General features: G+C 42.4%; 2 protein-coding genes across 3 annotated transcripts; both read left to right on the forward strand.

Moving 5' to 3' along the window:
• On the forward strand, window positions 1-16,714 carry wdr81 (WD repeat domain 81). 2 transcript variants are annotated; one of them, XM_080772514.1, is made up of 12 exons: window positions 1-227; window positions 1,005-1,468; window positions 1,942-5,486; window positions 5,578-5,685; window positions 7,133-7,332; window positions 7,570-7,751; window positions 9,127-9,292; window positions 9,451-9,619; window positions 9,761-10,588; window positions 11,265-11,410; window positions 12,717-12,899; window positions 14,860-16,714. In XM_080772514.1, the coding sequence occupies exons 2-12, from the start codon at window positions 1,110-1,112 to the stop codon at window positions 15,184-15,186; spliced, it is 6,213 nt and encodes a 2,070-aa protein (XP_080628640.1). In that variant the 5' UTR covers window positions 1-227; window positions 1,005-1,109; the 3' UTR covers window positions 15,187-16,714. The 2 variants fall into 2 exon arrangements, with proteins under 2 accessions (XP_080628640.1, XP_080628639.1); XM_080772513.1 differs by having other exon boundaries at window positions 1-209.
• Window positions 15,196-21,250, forward strand: serpinf2b (serpin peptidase inhibitor, clade F (alpha-2 antiplasmin, pigment epithelium derived factor), member 2b; the record flags this gene model as incomplete). The annotated part of the gene is made up of 7 exons (XM_080772920.1): window positions 15,196-15,256; window positions 18,563-18,760; window positions 18,966-19,109; window positions 19,215-19,403; window positions 19,573-19,715; window positions 20,575-20,779; window positions 20,904-21,250. The coding sequence occupies 7 exons, from the start codon at window positions 15,196-15,198 to the stop codon at window positions 21,248-21,250; spliced, it is 1,287 nt and encodes a 428-aa protein (XP_080629046.1).
• Between the last annotated feature and the right edge of the window lie 1,383 nt (window positions 21,251-22,633).

Raw genomic sequence — 22,633 nt, forward strand, 5'->3', positions numbered from 1 at the left:
GAACGGAACATAACATCATCGGCTGACTTGCCTCCCTGCCCCCCTTCTGCCGTTGTTGACAACCCGCTGGACAAAATGGAGAAAGTACATGTTGTCCATTAGCGTCTATTCATCAGTTCGCCAAGTTAATTATGTTCCAAACTCACCATGCATGAAAGCGGCTGTTAGCTTAGCTGTTACACTGCCAGTTAACAGCAAGCGGTCAAGAGGTGAGCTATCATAACAATGTAGGTTCCGTTAGTTAGTATATGTTTAGTACATTATTTTCATTGGTCGTTAATACTTGTATCTGTACATTGGCTGTACTTTGTATCTGTATCTAACCACTGCAACGGTAAAGTCATGAAAAAAATGAAAAAACTCATCTCAATTTTGAAGTTTGTTATGAAGCGCAAGTTGGCTAATGTTAGCCTCTGTTGGTTTGGCTAAAGTTACTTCCTCAGTGGAAAACCGAAAGCTTGTGTAACCCAAATCTTGATCACCATGTTAGTTTCATAGTGAATGGCAACAAAAGCTATACGACGTCATGCTTTATGTCTTTATGTAGCTACAGGTGCAGTCATATTTTATGAAAGTTGAAAGTTCACTCGTAACTAACATCTAAAATAGCCATCCAAACGTAGAGGAGCTAAGTTATACTATAACAGGGGGGGAAAGCGTTTCACTTCCTACTTTGTGGATTTATGTTTCCAGATAAAAGCCAACACGTCTGGTATACATTATGAGAGTAGATGAAAGTGGTGGTGGGCGCCAAGGCAAGGCAGTCATGTGAGCCTTAGCCATGGGCTAACTCTAACATACTAAGGACAAGCAGTCATGTGCATTAAATAACATCACACAGCTCATTCATTCCAGTAACATGACTAAGTAGTCTTCTGCAGGAAATTATTAACCTCTTGTTAACTCTTAAATTCAGACTTCACTGCTTAAATGGTTTTAAAACTTTCAACGAGAAGTTTAATTATACTGCTTGCTTATTTAAAAGTTTTCCAACATCGTTTCAGCTGCATCTGTCTACTGCCATGGAGGTGTAAAAGTCATCTTCAGTAGCAGACCACTGGGGGGAAGCTGGGCAGTGTGTGGTTCTAATTGTGCACTGAAAACTCACGATGGAGTGGCTAATGCTGGCAGTAGAGAAGGACTTGGGTATTGACCGGAGGCAGCTTGGTCCAGGTCCCCGTTCCCAGGAGGTTGTTGCCCTGGTGCCCTCTCGTTGGGTGATAAATCTGAGGGACAGGAGGGTCATGCGCTGTCCTCGCTTTGATGGCATCAGCGACAGTGAAATTCGCATCTACCTTCAACGTTCCCAGACGAAGTTGCCCCCCGGCTGGACACGAGTGTGCATCCAAGGTGTTAGGAAAAGCAAGCTGAGCTTCAGGTTGGCCAGAGACCCGTGCTACCAGGGAGAAGCTTCATCACAGCATTCCTTCATAAACACCATGCATTCTGTATCGCAGCATAACATCAGGTACTGTTCATATTTCCTACAGGTCAATAATTTGCTAGCGCGATTATGCACCTGACATCTAGAGTGAAATCCTTGTGGTACTACTTTAAAAAAAAATCACACCCGTGTGAAGTGAGGGGCACTCTTATCTTACAACATGATGATGTAAAACAAACATTGAGACAAAACAAACTTCTCTTTATTGTCAATGGCGTTTTTAAAACAAACGGTGAACTAAAAACAAACATTAAACCTGTATAAAAAATAAAAATGGAAGTGAAACCCAAATCTAAAATGTCTCATGTTCACAAAATATAATCATGATTGTCTTATATTCTAGTAACACATATTTACATTTTTAGTAAGGATTTCATTATGTCATATAAACAGTTGATTCTAATGTGGGAATTCCACTTTGATAAGCTGGAATGAATAGCATCCCAAAGGCAAAGTATGTAAACCATTGCTTGATTTGCGTTTACCTTCTTTTTCAGGAATCTCTGGCGTGAAGCACATTACAACCGTGTGCAGCCGTATGCAGGGCCCACTGAACAGATGCAGGCTGCCGCTATTGATGCCATGCGTCAGGCGCTGCAGAAGCTTTTCAATTTACCGTTCATCTCCACCGACAGAGTGTCACCATCCCTTTCTCCTGCTAGGGAGAAGGAGAGAGACAGCCCTTACCAATCCTCCTTTTACAAAGACTTCCAAACTAAACTCTGTCCCAACGTTGTCCCTGCGGAATGTCTTCTGGAGTCTGCTGAGCTGCTCTATGTGGTTCTACCTTACACTCAGTATTCACTCCATGACATTGTCTCCTACAGCCCAGCTAAGCTTGCCAACAGCCACGCCAAAGTGCTGTTCATCCTCTATCAGTTACTAATAGCCTTGAAGGCATTTCAAGCTGCAGGGCTGTCTGCTGGAGAGCTCTCCCTGCAGGACATAGCAGTGGATGAGCAGCTCTGCAGCCGTCTTAGGCTCAGCCTGCACCACTACGAAGAACTGGGAGCAGTAATGGAGGCAGATGGCTATGTTGCGGGCAGACACGCGCCAAAAAGCATTCTGGTGAGGGGCAGTCCATGTACGAGCACTGACAACAAAAGCCTTTGCAAAGTCTGCTTTAATGAGCTCAAGGCTTTGGTCTTAGATTGGGTCCATGGTCGAGTCAGTAACTTTCGCTACCTGATGGAACTGAACAGGTTAGCGGGGAGACGAGAAGGGGACCCTAACTACAACCCAGTCCTTCCCTGGGTAGTGGACTTCACTGTGCCATTCGGAAGGTTCCGTGACCTCAGGAGGTCCAAGTTCAGGCTTAACAAAGGAGACAAGCAGCTTGACTTCACCTATGAGATGACCAAAGAGGCTCTGGCAGCTGCAGGGGCAAATGGGGTCGGAGTAGGTGGAGACTTGTCTGGTTCAGTAGGTGGTGGCGGTGTTGGGCAGTCTGATCACCTCCATGTTCCTCATCATATATCAGATGTGCTCTCAGACATCACCTACTATGTCTACAAGGCCCGACAGACACCCAAGTCAGTACTGTGTAGCCACGTGAGGTCTCAGTGGGAACCTAATGAATACCCTGCTTCTATGGAGCGTATGCAGAGCTGGACACCTGATGAGTGCATTCCAGAGTTCTACACAGATCCTTCCATATTCCGCTCCATCCACCCTGACATGCCAGACCTGGATGTGCCACCATGGTGTAAGTCTTATGAGGATTTTATAGAGATGCACAGGCGGCTTCTAGAGAGCAGAGAAGTCTCCCAGTATTTGCATCACTGGATTGACCTCACCTTTGGCTATAAACTATTAGGTAAAGAAGCTGTCAAGGCCAAGAATGTGTGCCTCCATCTAGTGGACAACCACACCCATATTAGTAGCTATGGGGTGGTTCAACTGTTTGACCAGCCCCACCCAGCACGCCTTGCTCCATATCAGTATGCGCCACCCGAACCTCCTCTCTTAGGTGTTGCTGCTCTCAATGTGCCTTCTCTTCAAATCCCTCCTCTCCGCACCATGAGTGACTCTGTGGACAGAATTGTGCCAGAGTCCACAGGGTGTGAATCCAGTGGCTGGACCATGGTAGACAGAGACGAGGAGCTTGAGCAAGGTATGGAAGCTTTGGACTCATTAGCTTCTACTGGTGTATCCAGCTCTGCTCCCTCTTCTGTCCCACTGCCAAACAGCATAGGGAAGACAGGAGAACACCCAGCAACTATCCTGTCCCAGTCCTCAAGTCCGTTTGCTAGTGAGGGTACTGGCAGCATGGGCTCTGGCTTGCGTAGTGCCATATCACAGAGAAGTGGTGCAATCAGTAAAAAGCACGGAGAAGGGAGTGTATCTGCCACCAACTCGGAAGACTTCAAGATCACCTTGCCAGAAGGATTCAGCCCATTACAGCCATTGGAAGAGCTGGAGAAACTGAATAACTTTCTAGTGAAGTGTCTGTATACTGAGGTATGGAATCCCTCAGAGTCAAATAAGGAGAAGGCACGGGGAATGATACATCCACACTCCCTTCCCTCTTTTGCAGAGCTCTACCAAAGGGACATGCAGGCATTCGGTGTTCTTATTGCTGAGATATTCTTCTCTTCCAAGCTGCGAAGTTTGAAACCGGGTACTCCTCTGAGAGAGCGTTACCAGGCTGTGATGAAGCTCTGCTCTGTCAGCCTCCGGGATGTGCCGCTGTCTTTGCATCATGCTCTCGACACTCTGCTTCGAATACAGAAGCACTCTGCAAAAACACAGACTGAACAAACAGATTTCCCTCATCTGCTTCTTTTCAAATACGACGCCATCTACGAGGGCCTCCCTCCTCCAAACCCCCATCAGTTACTGGATCCTTATATTACCCCCTTTCCCTTCCCTACATATTTCCCATCACTTCATCACTTCATCTTTTCTTACCATGCTAAGATGGAGACTACCTGCAACCTCCAAGGAAGAGATGTGGTCTTTCACCTTTGGCAGCAGCTGGAGACACTGTTGCAGGGAAAGATCACTGCTGAGGGTCTGGAGATCCTCTTACCCTTTGTCCTGACCCTCATGTTGGAAGAGCCAACTGCTGTCTATGCTGCCTGGTACCTGTTTGAGCCAATCTCTAAAGTACTGGGCCCCAGGAATGCCAACAAGTACTTGTTGAAGCCCCTGGTTAGCGCCTATGAAAACCCCCGCTGCCTGCGAGGCCGCTTCTATCTCTACACGGACTGCTTTGTCCTGCAGCTCATTGTAAGGCTTGGCCTGCAGGCCTTCCTGTCCAGTCTCCTCCCCCACGTGCTACAGGTCATCACCGGCTTTGAAAGCTGCATCTCGGGCACAGGAGGAGAGGGCTGCAAAGGACTGAGGGGTGGGACATGCAACCTTGGAGAGGAGGAAGAAGAGGACTTCCAGTGTGGTGACGGGCGGTCGTCTTCTGGCTCTGTCAGCGGTAAAGCGGGAGGTGGCAGCGGAGGAAGTGGTGGAGTCGGGGTGGTGGCAGACACAGGGCTGGTCGACTACTCTTCCGGCATCAGCCTCAATGACCAGGTGTTCCTTGCCGAAGGGGAGGACTTCCAAAATGACTTCTACGTCAACAGTGGTGCAGGGGTTGCGGCTGGTAAGCCGCAGAACCAGAACTCGACTACCAGGGATCAGGACCAGGAGTCACTGAGTGTTGGGAAGCTCAGCGACAAGAGCAGTACCAGTGAGCTCTCCATAGGAGACGGCGACTCGACGCGCGATCGGGCCAGTCTGAAGTCAGCTGACAGCAGCCAGGACCTCAAACAGGCCAGTGAAGGAGAGGACGGCGGAGATCTGGAAGAAGAGGATATGACGGAAAATAACGGAAGTAAAGAGGGAATGACAGACCACAGCGTGCCCAGGCAGGAGCTCACTCTCTCTGCTTGCTCAGAGGACTCCGATGCCACAATAGCCACTCTGGAGGGTGAGTTTGCAAATGGGATGGCACTTGAAGAGACTGAGAAAGACATGGTGGGGGAAGAGGATGAAGAACATGATCCACTAGAAGACTCTGGGGAGAAAGAGCAAAAGATTCTTCTTGGTGAGTGATGGACATCACATGATGTTTTTTATGTTACTTCTCTACTGCTGCTGTGTAATGTGTCTACTCTGTATGCTGTTTCTCCACACAGACACAGTCTGTAAGACAGTTAGATGGCTGTCAGCAAAGTTGGGACCAACGGTCACTTCTCGGTATGTGGCCAGAAATCTGCTCAGACTGCTCACAACTTGCTATATCGGTGAGTAACCAGTTGATACAGAATACAATAGTACCTCTGTTCACACATTTAGCACTCACCATAGCACCAACACTTTACATAGATTGTGCATTACATTCATTCACACACACATTCATACACCGACGGCGGCAGAAACCATGCAAGGCACCAACCAGCACATCAGGAGCAATTAGGGGTTCAGAGTCTTGCTCAAGGACACTTCGACACTAACTCTGGGGGAGCCCGGGTTCGAACTGGCAACCTTGCGGTTAATAATAATAAATAATAATAATAAAACTTTATTTGTATAGCACCTTTCATGACATGAAATGCAGCTCAAAGTGCTTTACAGAACAATGGAGAATAAAAGAAAAGCAAGGCACCGACATTAAAAAACAAGCAGTAATGCAATACAGTGAGGACATGAATAACAAAAATTTATAAAAGATCAATTAAAAGCAATGTTGTAGAAGTGGGTCTTGAGCTGAGCTTTAAAAATGTCTACAGAGGCTGCCTGACGAAGGTACAGTGGGAGCTTGTTCCATGCCGACGGCCCGTAGAAGCAAAAAGTTGCTTCCCCGTATTTTTTTGTTGCCATTTTTTTAGGCAAAGCGAGCAGGCCAGCAGTGGGAGACCTTAGGGGGCGGTTTGGGACATATTTAGGCAGGCAGTCAAGTAGGTAGGAAGGTGCGAGACCATTGAGAGCTTTATAGACAAGTAAAATAATTTTAAAATCAATCCTAAAAACAACCGGAAGCCAGTGCAGTGATGCCAAAACTGGAGTAATATGTTCTCTCATCTTAGTACAAGTAGTACAGCAGCCAGAGTTAAAACTCTGGCTGCTGCATTTTGGACAAGTTGTTATCTGTCAGTTGTTTTCTTAGGCAGTCCTGAAAAAAGTGCATTGCAGTAATCAAGCCGAGAAAAAACAAAGGCGTGGATTAGCGTTTTTTGCATCGTCCAAGGACAAATAGGCTCTGATTTGTGCAATATTTCTAAGGTGAAAAAAGGCAATCTTGGTAACATGATTAATGTGTGAATTAAAATTCAATTCAGAATCAATAATAACCCCCAGGTTCTTTACTGTACTGTTACTTTCTACAGTCAGGTTACCATCCGGCCACTCTACCCCTGAACCACTGCCGCAGTCACAATCATCCCTTACATCGTCACTTTGAACTTGTACTATCTGTACAAAGATACAGAACTTTAAAATGGCAAAAAGTTTGTTTTAGAAGTTTTTTGTAGGACGTTTGGTTGTCTGGGGACTTAATTTGTCTTGGTGTTATGTTATGTGTTCTTGTGTTAACAAAACTGAAGATTAATATACCTGACGGGACAATAAAGACATTATTATTATTACATGTACTGTACCATTTTAATATAATAGTTTTCTAATGGTTGTTTATTTGGAATTAGTTATTGGCAGTTTTAACTGTAATGTCCCTTTTTCTGTCCCCATCACTAGGACCTGAGAAGCACCAGTTTGTGGCCTCCGTTTCTGATGAGAGCAGTCTGGAAAGTGTTGGGATGGGTAGTGTGTATGAGAAGAAGCCAGTGGTAGGAGACCAGACTGCAGGGCCTGTATTGGACTGTCTGCTGTATATAGCACACCTTTATGGAGAACCTGTACTCACATACCAGTACCTGCCCTACATTGGCTATCTGGTAAAAAAAAAACTTCATTCACTGTTATAGACCATTAAATATATAATATATGTATGTATGTGAATGAGTGGACCATTGTAAAGCGCTTTGAGTAGGCACGTAGTCGTCGTAGTGCATAGGAAAGTACTATATATAATGTAGTTAATGAACAGAAATGGCATTTTATTGGGTGATTTATTGTATGAAGTATATTCCTAGGTTTCTGATTAATACATTGTACTGTATATACTTTCCCAGGTGTCTCCCCCATCATCTCAGCGTCTAAACACACGCAAGGAGGCAGGTTTGCTGGGGGCTGTGGTGCTCACTCAGAAGATCATTGTCTTTCTATCTGACACCACTCTCATGGACATGCTAATGAAGATTAACCAGGATGTGCTGCTCCCACTATTGGATCTGCTTACCTCACCACAAATGGGGTAAACACAGTCACATGCACTCTAATGGACGCATATGCAAGCCTATGAATGCAAATCATGATATAGTCTTAAGTCAACACAAGGTTAACTTAGAGTTGTACATACTTTGCCAAATAACCACTGCCTACTGTTGCCAAATAACCACTGCCTACTGATATCTCTGGGGAAACTATATCAAATCTATGGGATAGAACCACCTGTGACCTCCCGCTGCTGAGAAGTATAATGTTTACCTTTTTCCTACAGATCTCTGTAGTTCCGACAGCTTGCTCCAAATTTAACTTTGTACCGAATCCTGATACGGATCAGGAACACACCTCCATGCCTTAATTAAGTTACAAATTGAACATTAAGGTCTGTTCCAGAGACTACCTTTAAATTGTTGATATGATGGTAAGAAAAAGGTATGGCTATTCATCATTAGACTGGGCTATGTATGGAATACAACAGTGGTTCTCAAACCAGAGTGTTTGTAACCTCTTCAGTCCCCGGACTTTCGCTCTTTTCTGTCTGACCAATATTTTATGATAAACAATGACCAAGCGCTACATTCGAATTGAGATATTATCTGTAAAAACAAAACAAGCGACTATAATTACCATGACTTTCTCTGGCCCTTAACCAAAATTAAAATGTGGTCAAAAGAAATAAAATATACACTCAATGTGTGGACTTCACACTGATACCATTGTCCATAGCTGATCTAGAAATACTAATAACAAGAAACATCACCCATATATATAGCCAAGAAAAAGAAAATGTCAATGGCAGTATCTGTTTCCTAAAGTTGATATAATAACAGACAATCCAATACCTCTGCTTTACCAATCAATCCTGATACTGTGAAGGACCGCTCTAAAGTCTTTGCATTAGTTCTGCGATTCTTCTCATTTCTGAATTGTTCCACAGCCCATCTATTGAATTTATAAATTACTAGGCATATGATCGTCTGGCTACATGAGACTACTAAATTGTACCACATGGTTGGATTGAGTTTTATATCTAAATCTAATATATGATGTTTTGTGGTCTTGTGTTGTGAACTTGTCTATTGACACTAGTGTTGACTATTGAGTCATGTTGGAGTTACTTATTGTGTATGTATACATACACCTGTCCTACACCAACAGACAGCGTCATTCCAATTGTTTTACAATCGCTTCATGGCTCAACTAAGTAATAAAGAGTACATCAAGAGTAAGACATGGTTGTCAAACCAACATCTAACCAGGTATGAAATATACAGTATGCTGCTTGTGCATTTTTCTGTATACATTATTTCAGTCTTAGTTTTAAAGATAAATGGTAGAATGGGGAATATGTGTTGAACCCGTCACTTATTGTCTTGCTGTTTGACTGTACTTACCGTATCCAGCTTCCCCAGCGGAGTGCAGATGCGCACTGCAGTGTGTCTCAAGACGCTTAGTCTGATGGCGCTAATCTGTCTGCGCATTGGCCGGGAGATGGTACAGCAGCACATGGCTGATACCCTGCGCCGGTTCTTCACTGTGTTCTCCCTGCTGCACTGTCTGCAGTCACAGGTACACAATGCATATTCTAAGTGGCAGGTATCTGCGTCAGTCTGTTAGCCCAAGCATTTAGAGATTTCTGCATATGGATTCAAGATACTGGTCATCTGAGCTTGGAATGGTAAAATATCAACTGATGACTGAATAGCTTAAGCTTTCTTCTACTTCAGATGGAGGATGCTCCCCGTAGAGTGGTGGGAGAAATGACTGTGGTGGACGTGCACACTCCTGAGGAGTTCAATGTTCAAACATATGAGTTGGCCGTGTTGGAGGAACTACAGACTGTTTTTAACCCTGAGATGGCCCATGCCTCCTACATCCCCTTCTACTGTCTCATAGGTAAGAACCATCATCCTCTGTCAGCATCCTAATTGGCAGATAAACATTATACAGTGAATACCCTCTGCTGAACTCTCTTGCATTTACTTTTTTAGTTTTGCCTCATTGATTCATACGGCTGTTGTGCTTTGTCTTCCGTAGGCGACACAGCAATTCGTAAACTGGTTCCTAACCATGAGCTTGTCTGGCGATTGGCCCAGTCCTACCATGACAGTGTTAGCGCAGACACGCCAGATGCCAACACCACAGCAGGAACCAGGATGGATGTACCCATGGGCCTGTCCCCAGCCCTCAGCAGACGTGTGGGGCGCAGCCCCTTTCCTGCTCCCTCCACTCCCCTAGTATCAGACTCCCTTCCCGAGTCTGGCACCTTTGGAAGCCAGATGGTAGGGAACAGAATACAGGTGTCCCGGGACAGTGATGTCTGCGGTAGCCCTAACCTGGGCACGATTGACTCTTGGGGGCGCTCCCACCCCAGCCACACTGCCCCCACCATTTCCTCTGCCTCCACATTCACGGCTTCATCCACAGCTCCAGTGTTCTCTACCTTCTCTTCATCCTGGGTGACAGGCCCAACTCCAGAAGACAGTGCCCTGAAGCAGGAGCTACCTCGCTGCAGTCGTTCCCTGCAGGGCAACTGGCTCGCCTACTGGCAGTATGAAATTGGCCTGAACCAGCAGGACCCACATTTCCACTTCCACCAGATTCGGTTGCAGAGCTTCCTGGGTCATTCAGGCACTGCCAAGTGTTTAGCACCCTTGGCAGGAGAAGACTACTTCCTGTCCGGCAGTAAAGACAAGACGGTGAAGCTGTGGCCTCTCTACAACCATGGGGATGGAACGCGGGAGGTGGAGCCCAGGTTGACTTACACTGACCATCGAAAGTCTGTGTTCTACGTTGGACAGCTCGAGGCGTCCCAGGAGGTGGTGAGCTGTGACGGAACTGTGCATTTGTGGGACCAGTACACAGGTGAGGGAGAGACTGCTAACTAGCACAACTGTACAGCCCAGAGTTGATTTGATTAAGTTTTTTATTCATTCTGCCCCAATCTTTTAGTTCACGATGAGTGCAATTTTTGAGTGTTTGTGTAAACGCAAACATTACCTAAAAACACAAACATTGAAGACAAAAGTGAGGACTCTAATTGTGATTGACCGGGATGAGATGATGTATGATGATAAGAGCGACCCTCACTTAAAACACAGTGAATATGAATAATTAAAAAAGGACACCACCAGTATGAATCAGATTGGATGGTTAAGGTAATACAAACAACTGAACCAACATTCCATCACTGCTCATCTTCAAGAAGTCCTCGAGTACTGTAACACTGGTCTCCATTTTAAAGAATTTCACCAGGCTGCCAGGCAGCCCCAAATCACAGTTCAAATGTAAAATACCCACCAGCTCCCTCAACCATGATTTGAATGCAGAGACTCATTTCCATAAATGCCCCATCTCAAAATGCATCTCTTGGCAATTATGATGCCATATACAAGCTCTGTGGGTGCTGGGGACCAGTCTCTCGTAGCAGAGTGCCCAAAGTCTCTGCATCTGGAGGTTGATTTGATTGTTCGCTTGATGAATAACTGTTCAATGATAGTCTGTTGCATGTAATCACATTCCTTTCTGCTCTTGTACACAGGCAAACAGATCCGCTCATATGAAGCCCTGGATGGGAAGAATCCCATTACAGCCGTAACCACTATGCCAGCTCCACAGTCCAGTGTTGTCTTTGGCAGTGCAGATTCTGTTCTCCGCTTCATTGACCCTCGCAAACCAGGACTGCAGGTAAAGGATTTATTTGGGTAATGTAAGCTTGAGGCGTCTTCCATAATGACAGAATTCTACGCTGTAGGGTTCTACGCTGTCACTGTGAGCTAGATTTCTCACATTTGTTCTTTCTAAAAGAAGAAAATGAAGAGTTTTGATTTAAAGGGGCACCCATGCATGTTGTTCACTGAGTATTCATTACATAAACATATGTTTATGGTGTCAGGGAAATCAAATTCTCCTAATTACTTGGCTGCAATAGTTTTAACTACAGTACCTTTTTACCACTATATTGTGTGTAGTATTGCCTTACTAGGCAAAACACAATTCCCCCAACATATTGTCATGATCATGTACAAGTCCCACATTCAACATCTCAGTAAGTCACAGTAAGTCATTAAGCAATTGTCCTTGGTGGGAGATGTTTTGTATTTAGTAAGCTTGCATAGCAATTCATGGGCTTGATTTGACAGACTATGCTAATCTAATCTATCCACATATAGATATATATTAATCTAACAAATGTACTTGTGTATGTATGTATTAGTAATGTAATGTATTAGTTCTGGTATTGTTGATGCGCCTGCCATAAAATCACAATTGGAATAAAAATACCTGTCTCTGCCAAGCATGGCAGTAAGGATTGTGAATATCTTTTTTGATATTGGCATAAAGTTTGTAGTAAAAAAAAAACAATTTGAGGGACAGTACATTGTGTTGATTAGATGCTTATTTGATGATTAGTGTGTTAGTACAGGAAAACCAGATTAAATTGGAAGAACTGCTAGGAAAAGGACAGTCATTTAATGATTCTAGATTACCACCATTAGCCTTTTCATGTCGCGCACCCACTAGAAGGAGCTCGCGCACCACAAGGGGTGCATGCACCACAGTTTGGGAACCACTGATCTAGAAGTTGGAATCCACCACCGTACAGCTACTAGGGTGAATAGTGGTAAACGCAGAAATGTATGGGGCACCATGACTAAATATGGGAGAATCAACATAGTTGGCTAAACTAAATAATACAAAAAAGACTTCTCTGTTTGTTTGATTCAAATCCGGAGCACCGGTTCTCCTTGGCTAAAAGCTCACAATTGAACCCTTATGGTATACTATCAAATCTATCAAATTTGCCAAGTGTAGTTATAATATATGCCCATGGTATTATGATTTAACCCATTAAAACCAGGAAAGCATTTGTCATTTTAGATTTTTGCGTTGCCTATTAAAAAAATAGCAGATATACAAGCTTCACTTCAAGCTTTGTACATTTGTTATTTTATGAAGTGACACAAGGTTCTTGCCCTTCCTGTGTTTGCAGCACGAGTTTCGCCTGGCTTACAACAATGCAAGTGCTGGGCTGATTCGCTACTTGGCAGTGAGCCCTGGAGGTCGTACGGTGGCTGCAGGTTTCTCCTCCGGTTTCATTGTCCTGCTAGATGCACGCACAGGCCTGGTTCTGAAGGGCTGGCCAGCTCACGAGGGAGATATCCTGCAAATGAAGGTCTGACTCATTGCTGTGTGTCTGTGCGTGCGTTTGTGTCCACGTGCGTGCGTGTTCCATTTTCATAGAAGCAGTCAGTAGAGAATATCAGAGGCGAGCTCTGTAATCCTCCGTATTGTCATCCATGACGTTGCAAGGGTGACAACATGATTCCTTGGAACGGTGTTGCATCGCGCTTCTTCGCGATGCAACCTACCAAAACCTATAACGTTCATATCATTGGATATTAGTTATCATTATTATATTAACACGTCATAAATCAATCTTTAACTCCCGTTCCCTGCTGATGTTTGTCACCAACCTTTGAAGAATCACCGCGTCGCAACCGTACCTCCATTTCATTAAAATCCGCCTGAAAATAGTCCCATCATTTGTGTTTGAGTTGAAAAATCCACCACCTGCAGCGATCCGAAACAACAATCAAGGCAATCATAGGCAATGCATTGAGCCTCAATTTCCAAGAAGCCTTAGCAAGCTAGTGTGACTGATTATTTTCCGCTCACGTCATCCGAACGTATCACCTATCCCACTCTGTCCAAGGAAAACCTGTAAGTCTTAAAAGTTATCAAAAACGGCAATTTCTTTTTGTATTATATATTTTTAATGGTTTTGGTCATACAAGGTTTCCACCTGACAGCAATATATGGTTCTGTATCAGTCAGTTTGAGCAGATTCCATTCAAATTGGCTACTATGACTGCCTATGAATTCCACAGGCCTGGGTATACAACCTGGCCTGGCGGGGATATGCGGACCGTCCGCTCAGCAGCGCAGCAGCTGAACACAATTAACGTAACGAGTGAGTTGTCTCTGTTGCGCACCAAAAACGGCTTGAACAATTGATGTCAAACTGTCGTGATTCTGTCATGATTGTAACAGCAGAAAACTTCCCCTTAGATCAATGTTTAAACAATGATAGGATCAGGATGTAGCCCCGATACGTTCCCTCAGTCCCGAATGAGCGTAGGGACTGAGGGAACGTATCGAGGCCAGAGTGTAGAGTAAGAGAGTAGCGGCACGCTCTGATCTTTTTGGGGGTTGAGGGGTCAAGTTACAAGTACCCCCTTTGACCCCTCGTGGCGCCGGGCCTGGCTGGAAATAAGCGGACTTGGCAACCCTGGTTAATGCTGGCTTACGACATTGAGGGGGCAGAGGTTTATGCATGGCGGCATGTGAGCCGCCATTGGACTGGCCCCATGAAGTGAACAGAGTTGTCAGAGCTCTGTCTTACTCTACTAGGTGGTGAACTGTGTAGATTTCCATGCTATTCTTTGACCAGCTTGCAGCTGGTACATACATTTTATAGAAATTAACTTGACCTCGATAGATACACATAAAAGACTTACATAAAAGCCCTTCTGCCATTATTACTGTTTCTGGTCTGCTGAACACTCATCAGTCCTTTTTCAAGGAGGCAGATTATGTGGAAATTTCAATCATTCATTTGTTAAACAGCTGTTAATTTTTTTTAGCCAAGTGGTTTTAATTTGGCACCCCAAAACAATTGATAGAGCAGATATAAATGCGAGTAGATTGGTCAAAGTTGTACCCAGTAGAAACGTCAACAGCACAAGAGCTGCGCAAACTTTATTTAACCCCAAATAATGGGGTCAAGGATTGTGTCATTGGTTTTAAAGGCAGAGGTTTAGACAAATATGGACATAAGTTACTCAATAGAAGAAGGGGAAAAATGCTCTTTATATAGCAAAGCCTGGCCCAGACATTATTTTGTTTGCAAGGTTCCCAGTTGCCAGTGTTCAGCATTAATCATAACATTTTGAAAACCTAGTGAAATGGAAACTGCTCTGTTATTGTGCTCCAATTTAAAATGCCATGTAATAATTTACAAAATAATCTGAAACAAATGGTCTACACAGGGGTATACACATACCTGTAGATTTTGCCATTTTAAGACACCAATGGTGTGTGAGGTCCTTCCTGATTTTTGTTTTGTTTTTCAGGCTGCAGAGGGAAACCTGGTCATCAGCTCTTCAACTGACTACACACTAACTGTGTGGAAAGATGTCGAACACAAGCCTTACCGTGTGTACAAGTCACCCTCTGACCACATCCATGCCTTTGACCTCTATGGCCCAGAGATTGTGGCCGGAACAGTGGCCAACAAGATAGGGGTGTACTCGATGATTGATATCTCGGCTAACCCTGCGAGCAGCACCAAGCTGAGCTCAGAAAACTTCCGTGGCACCCTCACCAGCCTAGCAGTGCTGCCCACCAAGAGACTGTTGCTCCTGGGCTCTGAGAATGGTGCCATCAGGTTATTAGCTTAGGCTAGCACAATGGCCCTCGGCTTCGACAATTTACTGCTGACCTTAAACAGTGTCATGTTCATGACCGCTGGTAGCTGAGCTGCCTGTCAGTGAGATATTGATGCGCTTTCCACTGATGAGGCAAGGGGCCAAACCCTCTTTAACATTTTTTTTATTATGCAGCGCTAGAGCTGTAGTTGAATGAGCATCATGCCTAGCGAATCTTATTGCTCTGGCTATAGGCATTGACCAAAATAGTGAACACTATATTGAGATTTAATTGTCATTGTACAGCAAATCATGTAACTTTTTTTAAAGCATTTTGCATATTGTAGATACTATAATATGGAAAATACAGTCTTATCTAGGCAAGGTCAATTATGTCTGACGAGGTCAATTATCTTCAGAAATAACTAAAATAACTGCTCAGGAAGGTGGAACCAATCATGGTTCTAATGTAGTGTTTACACTTTCCAAATAGACGCATACAACACCAAAAAAAGAAAGAAAAGATAATGCAGTCACTTCATGATTCAGTTGCCCTTGACACTAGTACATTCAATGCACTGACTAAACTATGCAGTATTTCTAGATTAAAACATTTTTGTGTGTTTGTTTGCATTACTGTTTAATTAGCACTATTTCAAGGTAAATTGTTTATTAATGAACAATAAAACAGCTTGTCCATGTGATAGTCTTGTCAGAGCTGACATGCTTCATGACTTTGGATACTTATGTGAATAGAGAGGCACAACCTTCATAGTACTGCACAATTATAACCTGAATTGTAATATTTTTTACTTATTCAGAATAAGATTCTATGTTATTACCACTCTAATTACTTGAAATTCCTTTTGCAGAGTCTTATTCCTTTTGTAGTCTGAGCTGTATTATAATTCATTTGAATCTCATAGCCCGATGCTCTTTTAATTGGGTATGCCAGTGGTTACACAATCAAGCGTTGGAACAGACAATGCAAAGACACAACCGACTTTTCTGTACCTTTATGTAATCACATGATATAGTCACAATACATGATATACTAGATGATGACTAAATCTGTATGATGCATAAAATAACACAAATACAGAATAATTTAGTCATTTAAATGTGATTTCACTAGGGTCTTATTTATGTATTGTCAGTACATATTGTAAGAAACGTAAACCATATTAAAATGTATTCGCAATGTTTTACCTAAACAGGATTGCCAGACCACTATAACTGTTGCCAATACTTCAGTAATGAACAAAGATGTCTCTGCTCTTGTTTCATCTTTATTGTAATATACAGAAATGTTATGAATATTACCTCATTTTAATTATTTGCCTTAAGGTTAAACAGCTCTGGCATGTATACCCAGTTTTTAACGTTTTCTGTGGCTTTTATAAACTCAAAGGTGTATTTGGCCAACAAGATTTTCAAAATAATTCAGTAACTCATTGCATCTTGATAATCCATGATCCAATATCATATCCACAATTTAATGATGAAAAGATACATGAAAATGCTTATTTATTAACTGGTTTAATAAAATACTACATTCACATGGTTTGTATACGTATGTTCCAACTTTTGTATGTACATTCCGTAAAACCTACAAACATAGTTGGAGCTCTAAGGCCCCATTTCACTGGCAGCCAAATCCAACCTGAATCAGATCTAGATTGGACTGATTTGTATAAATAAATCTAAATGCATTTAGAGGTGGTGATTTCAGGATATCTGTCTCAGTCTGAAGGCAGTAACCTGATCTAACCACCCAATAAATAAGATTCCAATCTAGATGTGGAACAAATCAGATTTTGGCTGCCAGTGTAAATGGAGCCTAAGTCAACAAAGTCCAACTAACATTGTCACATGTCTATCCGCCATGACTGTCTCTGTTACTCTGTATCAAAAAGATACTTTTGTTTCTTTTCCCACACACACACTTTTGCAATCAAACAATCAGCATATTATCTTATAGTTTTGCTGTGTTATGTTCTTATAATGTTCATTGTGATACTGAATAGTGTGACCTCCACATTGGACCCAGGATTAGTCTCAGTAGTGACATTTACAAACAAGTTGTGACTTAGGCTATATGAGGCACCGATCAATGTAAGTTGATTTTTAACTGTTCACTGAGCAAGTGGCAATCTTTTACACTAGGGGTAACTGTCATTCACATTCACCTAGTCTGTTTTTTTGGAACAAGGAGGGGTTTGATCTAATTGAAAAGAAGGTAAGAGTGTTTTCTATAATATTTTATTACACCAGTAACGACTGGAACTTATAGAAGCTTTTGGTGTAATGTACTAAAAGGTAATTATTACCTTTGTAAGATTACTTTCCATGTATTCCTTTATGCATATGTGCAGTATATTAAGGAATCCATAAAGATATAAAGACACTGAAATTGCTGTCATACGGTAGGCCCTATAGTTTTTTAATTTAAAATAATTTCTGGAATTCGGCACGTGGTTCATAAAAGCATGACAAGAGCACATGCATGCTTTACAATTTCACTGAAGCGGTCCTGTTGTGAGATTCATGTTTCAGACATTGTTGAAAATAAATTATTTTTGTGCTTTTCAAAGAGAGAGAAACTAGGCCTAATATCAGCATAGTCATAAATCATGAATACTAACCTAAACAGTTGATATTGGAATTGGAAGAGGAATATTTGAGAATGTGCGTAGAGTAAAACTATAAAATGTAATCCAGAAACATTACATTTTATTGTATAATTGTTTAAGTAGCCTATTGCTATTTGGAACTGAGAATGTTACACTGTCCTTTGGTCAACATCATTTTGTGTCTCTTCTAGGAACGCTGTGAGGACATGGACCTTTTTCTGGCACTCCTGTTGATGTGTCTGTGCAGAGGAATTACAGTAAATCCCAATTTTTACATTGTCGTATGACTAGTTTGTGGCAAAGACATTCTTCATGCTAAAATAAGTATAGTTTTGTTATTTTTGGCGAGTCGGACAACAAAGCATACATTTATTGCTTGAAATGTAGAACATATATACTGCCATCATTACTTTAGTTTAAATTCAACTCTTTGTGCCATTATGTTATGCAGGTGACCTAACAGTGTTATATTGTGTTTCTGTTCAGATTGCTAATGGAGAAACTGATGAGGCAATCCCCTTGGTGCCTCTGATTCCTTTAATGCCTAGCCACCCCATAGAGGTGAGGCCCAAAAATGAAATGTTTGGATGTTTTTTGCATTACACTGAATAACCTGGCTGGCAACACTGGGATCAACACTGCTTTGGTGTACCCATGCATATGCCCCTTTGCTCAACTGTCGCCCACTATTCCTTTCCTTCAGAAAGTGACAAACGGAAGCACATCACAACCAACAACTGACACACAGCAAACCACAAATACAATTGACAAACCAGATAGGGGCTCATCTGAGGAGGAGCAAGATGGGCACTGTGTGTCTTTGAGCCGAAGCCCAGAGTCTAGGGAGGCCATAGCCAATGGCTTCCAAAGACTGGGCATGCAGCTTCTACAGAACCTAGAGACAACACCTAAGGACCCCAATGTGATCATATCTCCGCTCAGCATATCATTCGCTCTCTCCCAGCTGGCTCTGGGTAATAATCTATTATTGTAGCTTTGAAATGATGAGAAATAGTATGTGGGCTTGATGCTTTATACGTGTGTAGCGGTAGCAAGCACATCTGATAGAAATGTCTTGGCATTTGATATAAAATAGGCAGTGTATTATGCAACCATTATTTTACATCAATATTATTTAATTATTTACTTGTTTATTGTTTAATTATTATATTAATTTAGGGGCAGTAAATGAGACTGAGGAGCTTCTGATGCACCATCTCAATGCCAACACTCTACCTTGCTACCACCAGTCACTGCATACTGTCTTAAAACAGCTCAGAAACAGTGAGCTGCAAATTGCATCAGGCATCTTCCTTGACAAAGGTTAGTGCTTAAATACATACGGGGTTACTTCAGCTGTGGAGTATAAACTTAACTAACAGTTGAAACTTGAAACGATTTGACACATTTTATGTTCATTGCATATAGGGTTTCAGGCAAAGCCAGAGTTTATCCTCGAATCCCAGCAACTTTATGACTCGGAGCCAATGACCCTGGAAGGGTTGCAACAGATAAATGAGTGGGTTGAGAAGGCCACGAATGGAAAAATGACCGACTTCCTTACTTCTTTACCGCCCAACTTGCTCCTAATGCTCATTAATGCTGTCCATTTCAAAGGTAAATATAGTGGATGAAATCTGACCAAATGGCACATAACTTTGTGTTTTGCAATATGATCATTTCTAAAGAACACAACCGATTCCAGGTTATTTTCAAATATAATGAAATTTGGACTATTACTGTTTGACTGTAATAAGCTGATATAACTCGTAATGTTTTACAACAGGAGAATGGAAATCTCGCTTTGACCCACGCTTCACCTCGAGAGGTGTGTTCTACATTGATGACAAACAAATGGTTGATGTTGAAATGATGGAAGGTGCCAAACACCCCTTGAGTTTGCTCGCTGATAATGAACTGAAGGCTCAGGTAAAATACTTTTCCTAGTAACTAGAGCTACAATATGGCCAGTTTATCAACCTCCCTGTTGTGGTAGAATCTATTTAGCCTCTTTCATAGCAAAGATATCATTATTAATATAATAATAACCAGTAAGGCGCCCTGAGGTCGCGTGCACGTGTCCACCTGGGTGATGGCAGACTGCTGGGCGAACGCTGGTGCTTTGGCATGGGGGGGTCGGATCAACATATGGAATGTCAGAACAGGTCAGCTCCATATATGGAGATCTAAGGGTGGCAGTGGGAGCAGTGTCTTGAGTGTACAGGGTTTGATGAGGTCAGATCAACATATGGATTGTCAGAACAGGTCAGCTCCATATATGGAGATGTAAGGGTGGCAGCAGGGACAGTGTCTTGAGTGTACAGGGTTTGATGAGGGCCCAGGTAGGGCCGGGCCTTAATTTTTGGGCCTGTTGAGAACTGTAGTTTTCGCCCGCTGCCGAGCACGGCTGCACTAATAACTTTGGGGTGGGCCCATCTAGAGTTTGAATGGACAGGTATCAGTCAAAAGGGAGACATCGAAGAGGAAGGACGGGTGGGGAGGATCAAAATATGGTATTTCAAAACAAGTCAGCTCCATATAAGGAGATCTAAGGGTTTGAGGTCAGATATAGAGTTGCTTGCCGGCTCCATATATGCAGATCTAGGTGATGATCCAGTCTTCTCCATGTATGGATATTCAAGGTTTGATGAGGTCATTGTCGTGATGTCACGAGGCCTGACCATATACGGAGGTGTAACTGATGGGAGATGCAGGTTTTCATAGTAAACTGCAACATTCGGTTGCAATAATGACAAAATAAGAACATTATTTCTTCCCATGTATGCAGGTGGCACGGTTCCCATTTCAGAAGTCGATGAGCTTGATAGTGGTCATGCCCCTGTCTGGTGAGCTGAATATGTCAGAAATTGCAGCAAAGCTGAATTTCACAGACTTATATGAACGTCTGCCCAAGGAAAGGGCAGTGCAGGTTAAAGTCCCCAAATTCAACCTTGAGTACACTCAGGATCTACATGAAGTTCTTACCAAGTTAGGTAAGGCTGCTCAACTGTCTCCAGCCTAGTTGATGAGATGTGTATCATCAGACATTGTCACTGAATTGTCTATTCGGTCTAGATCTATTCTACACCTTGACTTGCTTGTTATATTCCATGACAGGTCTAGGGGAGATATTTTCTCAACCCAACCTAGCAGCGATGGCAGATGGCCCCCTGCTGGTAACCAGTGTGATGCACAAGTCCAGCATTGAAATAAATGAGGAGGGTGCAGAGGCTACAGCAGCAACCACTGTAGTCATCTCACGAGCATCAAACCCCATCTTCTATCTCAACCAGCCCTTTTTTCTTGCCCTTATGGATGATATGACCCAAGTACCAATCTTCATGGGTGTCATCACCAACCCTAACCCTGAAGCACCTGTCATGCAGAGAGCGGAACCTGGAAACAAAGATAAAGGGGGATTTCCTACTGATAATTATGACTATTTTGGTCGCCCACCTAAGTAAGAACTATTACCTAGATAGCTGTCAAAAAGAAATCCCAGACAAGGAACTCAGATGACTTTATGACTGTACATATTTGACCTATAGTACAGTTAGCTATAGATCCAAAGTTTGTATAAAACAGATGCTAATTTGTTTAATGTTGCATCATGAATAAACACACTGCAGAGGAATAAACACACTGCAGAGTCTAGTATTCCCTGCAAATGTCTTCTCCTTAACAGATTGCAAAATTTGCTCCTGAAGAAGACAACTTTTCAAATCAAAAGCAATAATAATACATCTTGTGAATTCAATCCCATTATGTGTACATCCAATCAGTTTGACCATGGAAATGGGAAAAAAAAGATGATAATAAAACAATCTGGGCTATATTGATCCAGAGTAAAAGAAAATCACACCCGTGTGAAGTGAGGGGCACTCCTCCACACACACCCTAGTTCTTTCACGTCACTGAGATAAGGCATTATTACAATGCCCCACACTACCACTTCTCGGTCATGTTATACCTACCCAAATAATATTAACGAGAATTATATACATAGCCGATTAGTTCAGACACATGTGACGTTTATGACATCATCAAGATCATCAAAACAAGATGCTCCAATGTACAGTAGGATAAAGGTCAATTAATGCTTTAGTTTAGTAAAATAATAATAAAAATGTACTGTGACATGTTTCCTGACATAAATACATTTTCAATTGAAAAACACAACTCAAAGGGTTGTGTTGTGTATATTTGGCAGTAAATTGATTTAGTGTTACTGTGAACCTAAACAATACGGGTGGAAAGCAAACAATAGTAAAACTACTTGTGATGAAATATAGAACTTCTTTTAGAGTCGAAAAGAGAAAAGAAAGAGTTCCCACTACAGACAAAAGGAGTCAATCCATGTCTCCTGTGTGAATTATTCCTCCATGATCTATTTGAACCGACGGGTTATGTTAGATTAATTGTGCAACAATACACTCATCTTAATTTTCTGTACAGCCAATGTTTTAAGTACTTGGATAATAGGGAGTAATTATAATAGGTATGATGATATTACCGCTATACACCACCAATAGCAATACCATATTACCAATATTTCTTAATAATTTAAACATGCATATGCCTACCATATTTTTCTTTCTCTAGAGGAAACTTTGAAAGAATGTAATAATATTTACAATATTTTTGCAATAACTTATTCTATTTATCCTGTACTGTGGGTTTGAAGTGTACTAAGCCCTATGCTCTTCACCCCCTTCATCCACACCCTAACTTCAATGAGGAGACACAGTGGTGCACAAAAGGTAGATCATGATGTACCAGTAGATCACAAAGGCTGTGCAGGTAGACCACATGACATGCCCCTAAAAATATATAGTTTAATTATGAAA

Source organism: Protomyctophum bolini, assembly GCF_963924005.1.
Source record: "Protomyctophum bolini genome assembly, chromosome: 9".
In the NCBI taxonomy this organism is placed as follows: Eukaryota; Metazoa; Chordata; class Actinopteri; order Myctophiformes; family Myctophidae; genus Protomyctophum; species Protomyctophum bolini.

Coding starts and splice junctions, on each gene's coding strand:
- wdr81 (XM_080772514.1), top strand. CDS start 1,110: ATGGAGTGGCTAATGCTGGCAGTAGAGAAGGACTTGGGTATTGACCGG. Junction 5,487..5,577: donor AGAGCAAAAGATTCTTCTTG/GTGAGTGATGGA, acceptor TTCTCCACACAG/ACACAGTCTGTAAGACAGTT. Junction 11,411..12,716: donor CTCGCAAACCAGGACTGCAG/GTAAAGGATTTA, acceptor CTGTGTTTGCAG/CACGAGTTTCGCCTGGCTTA.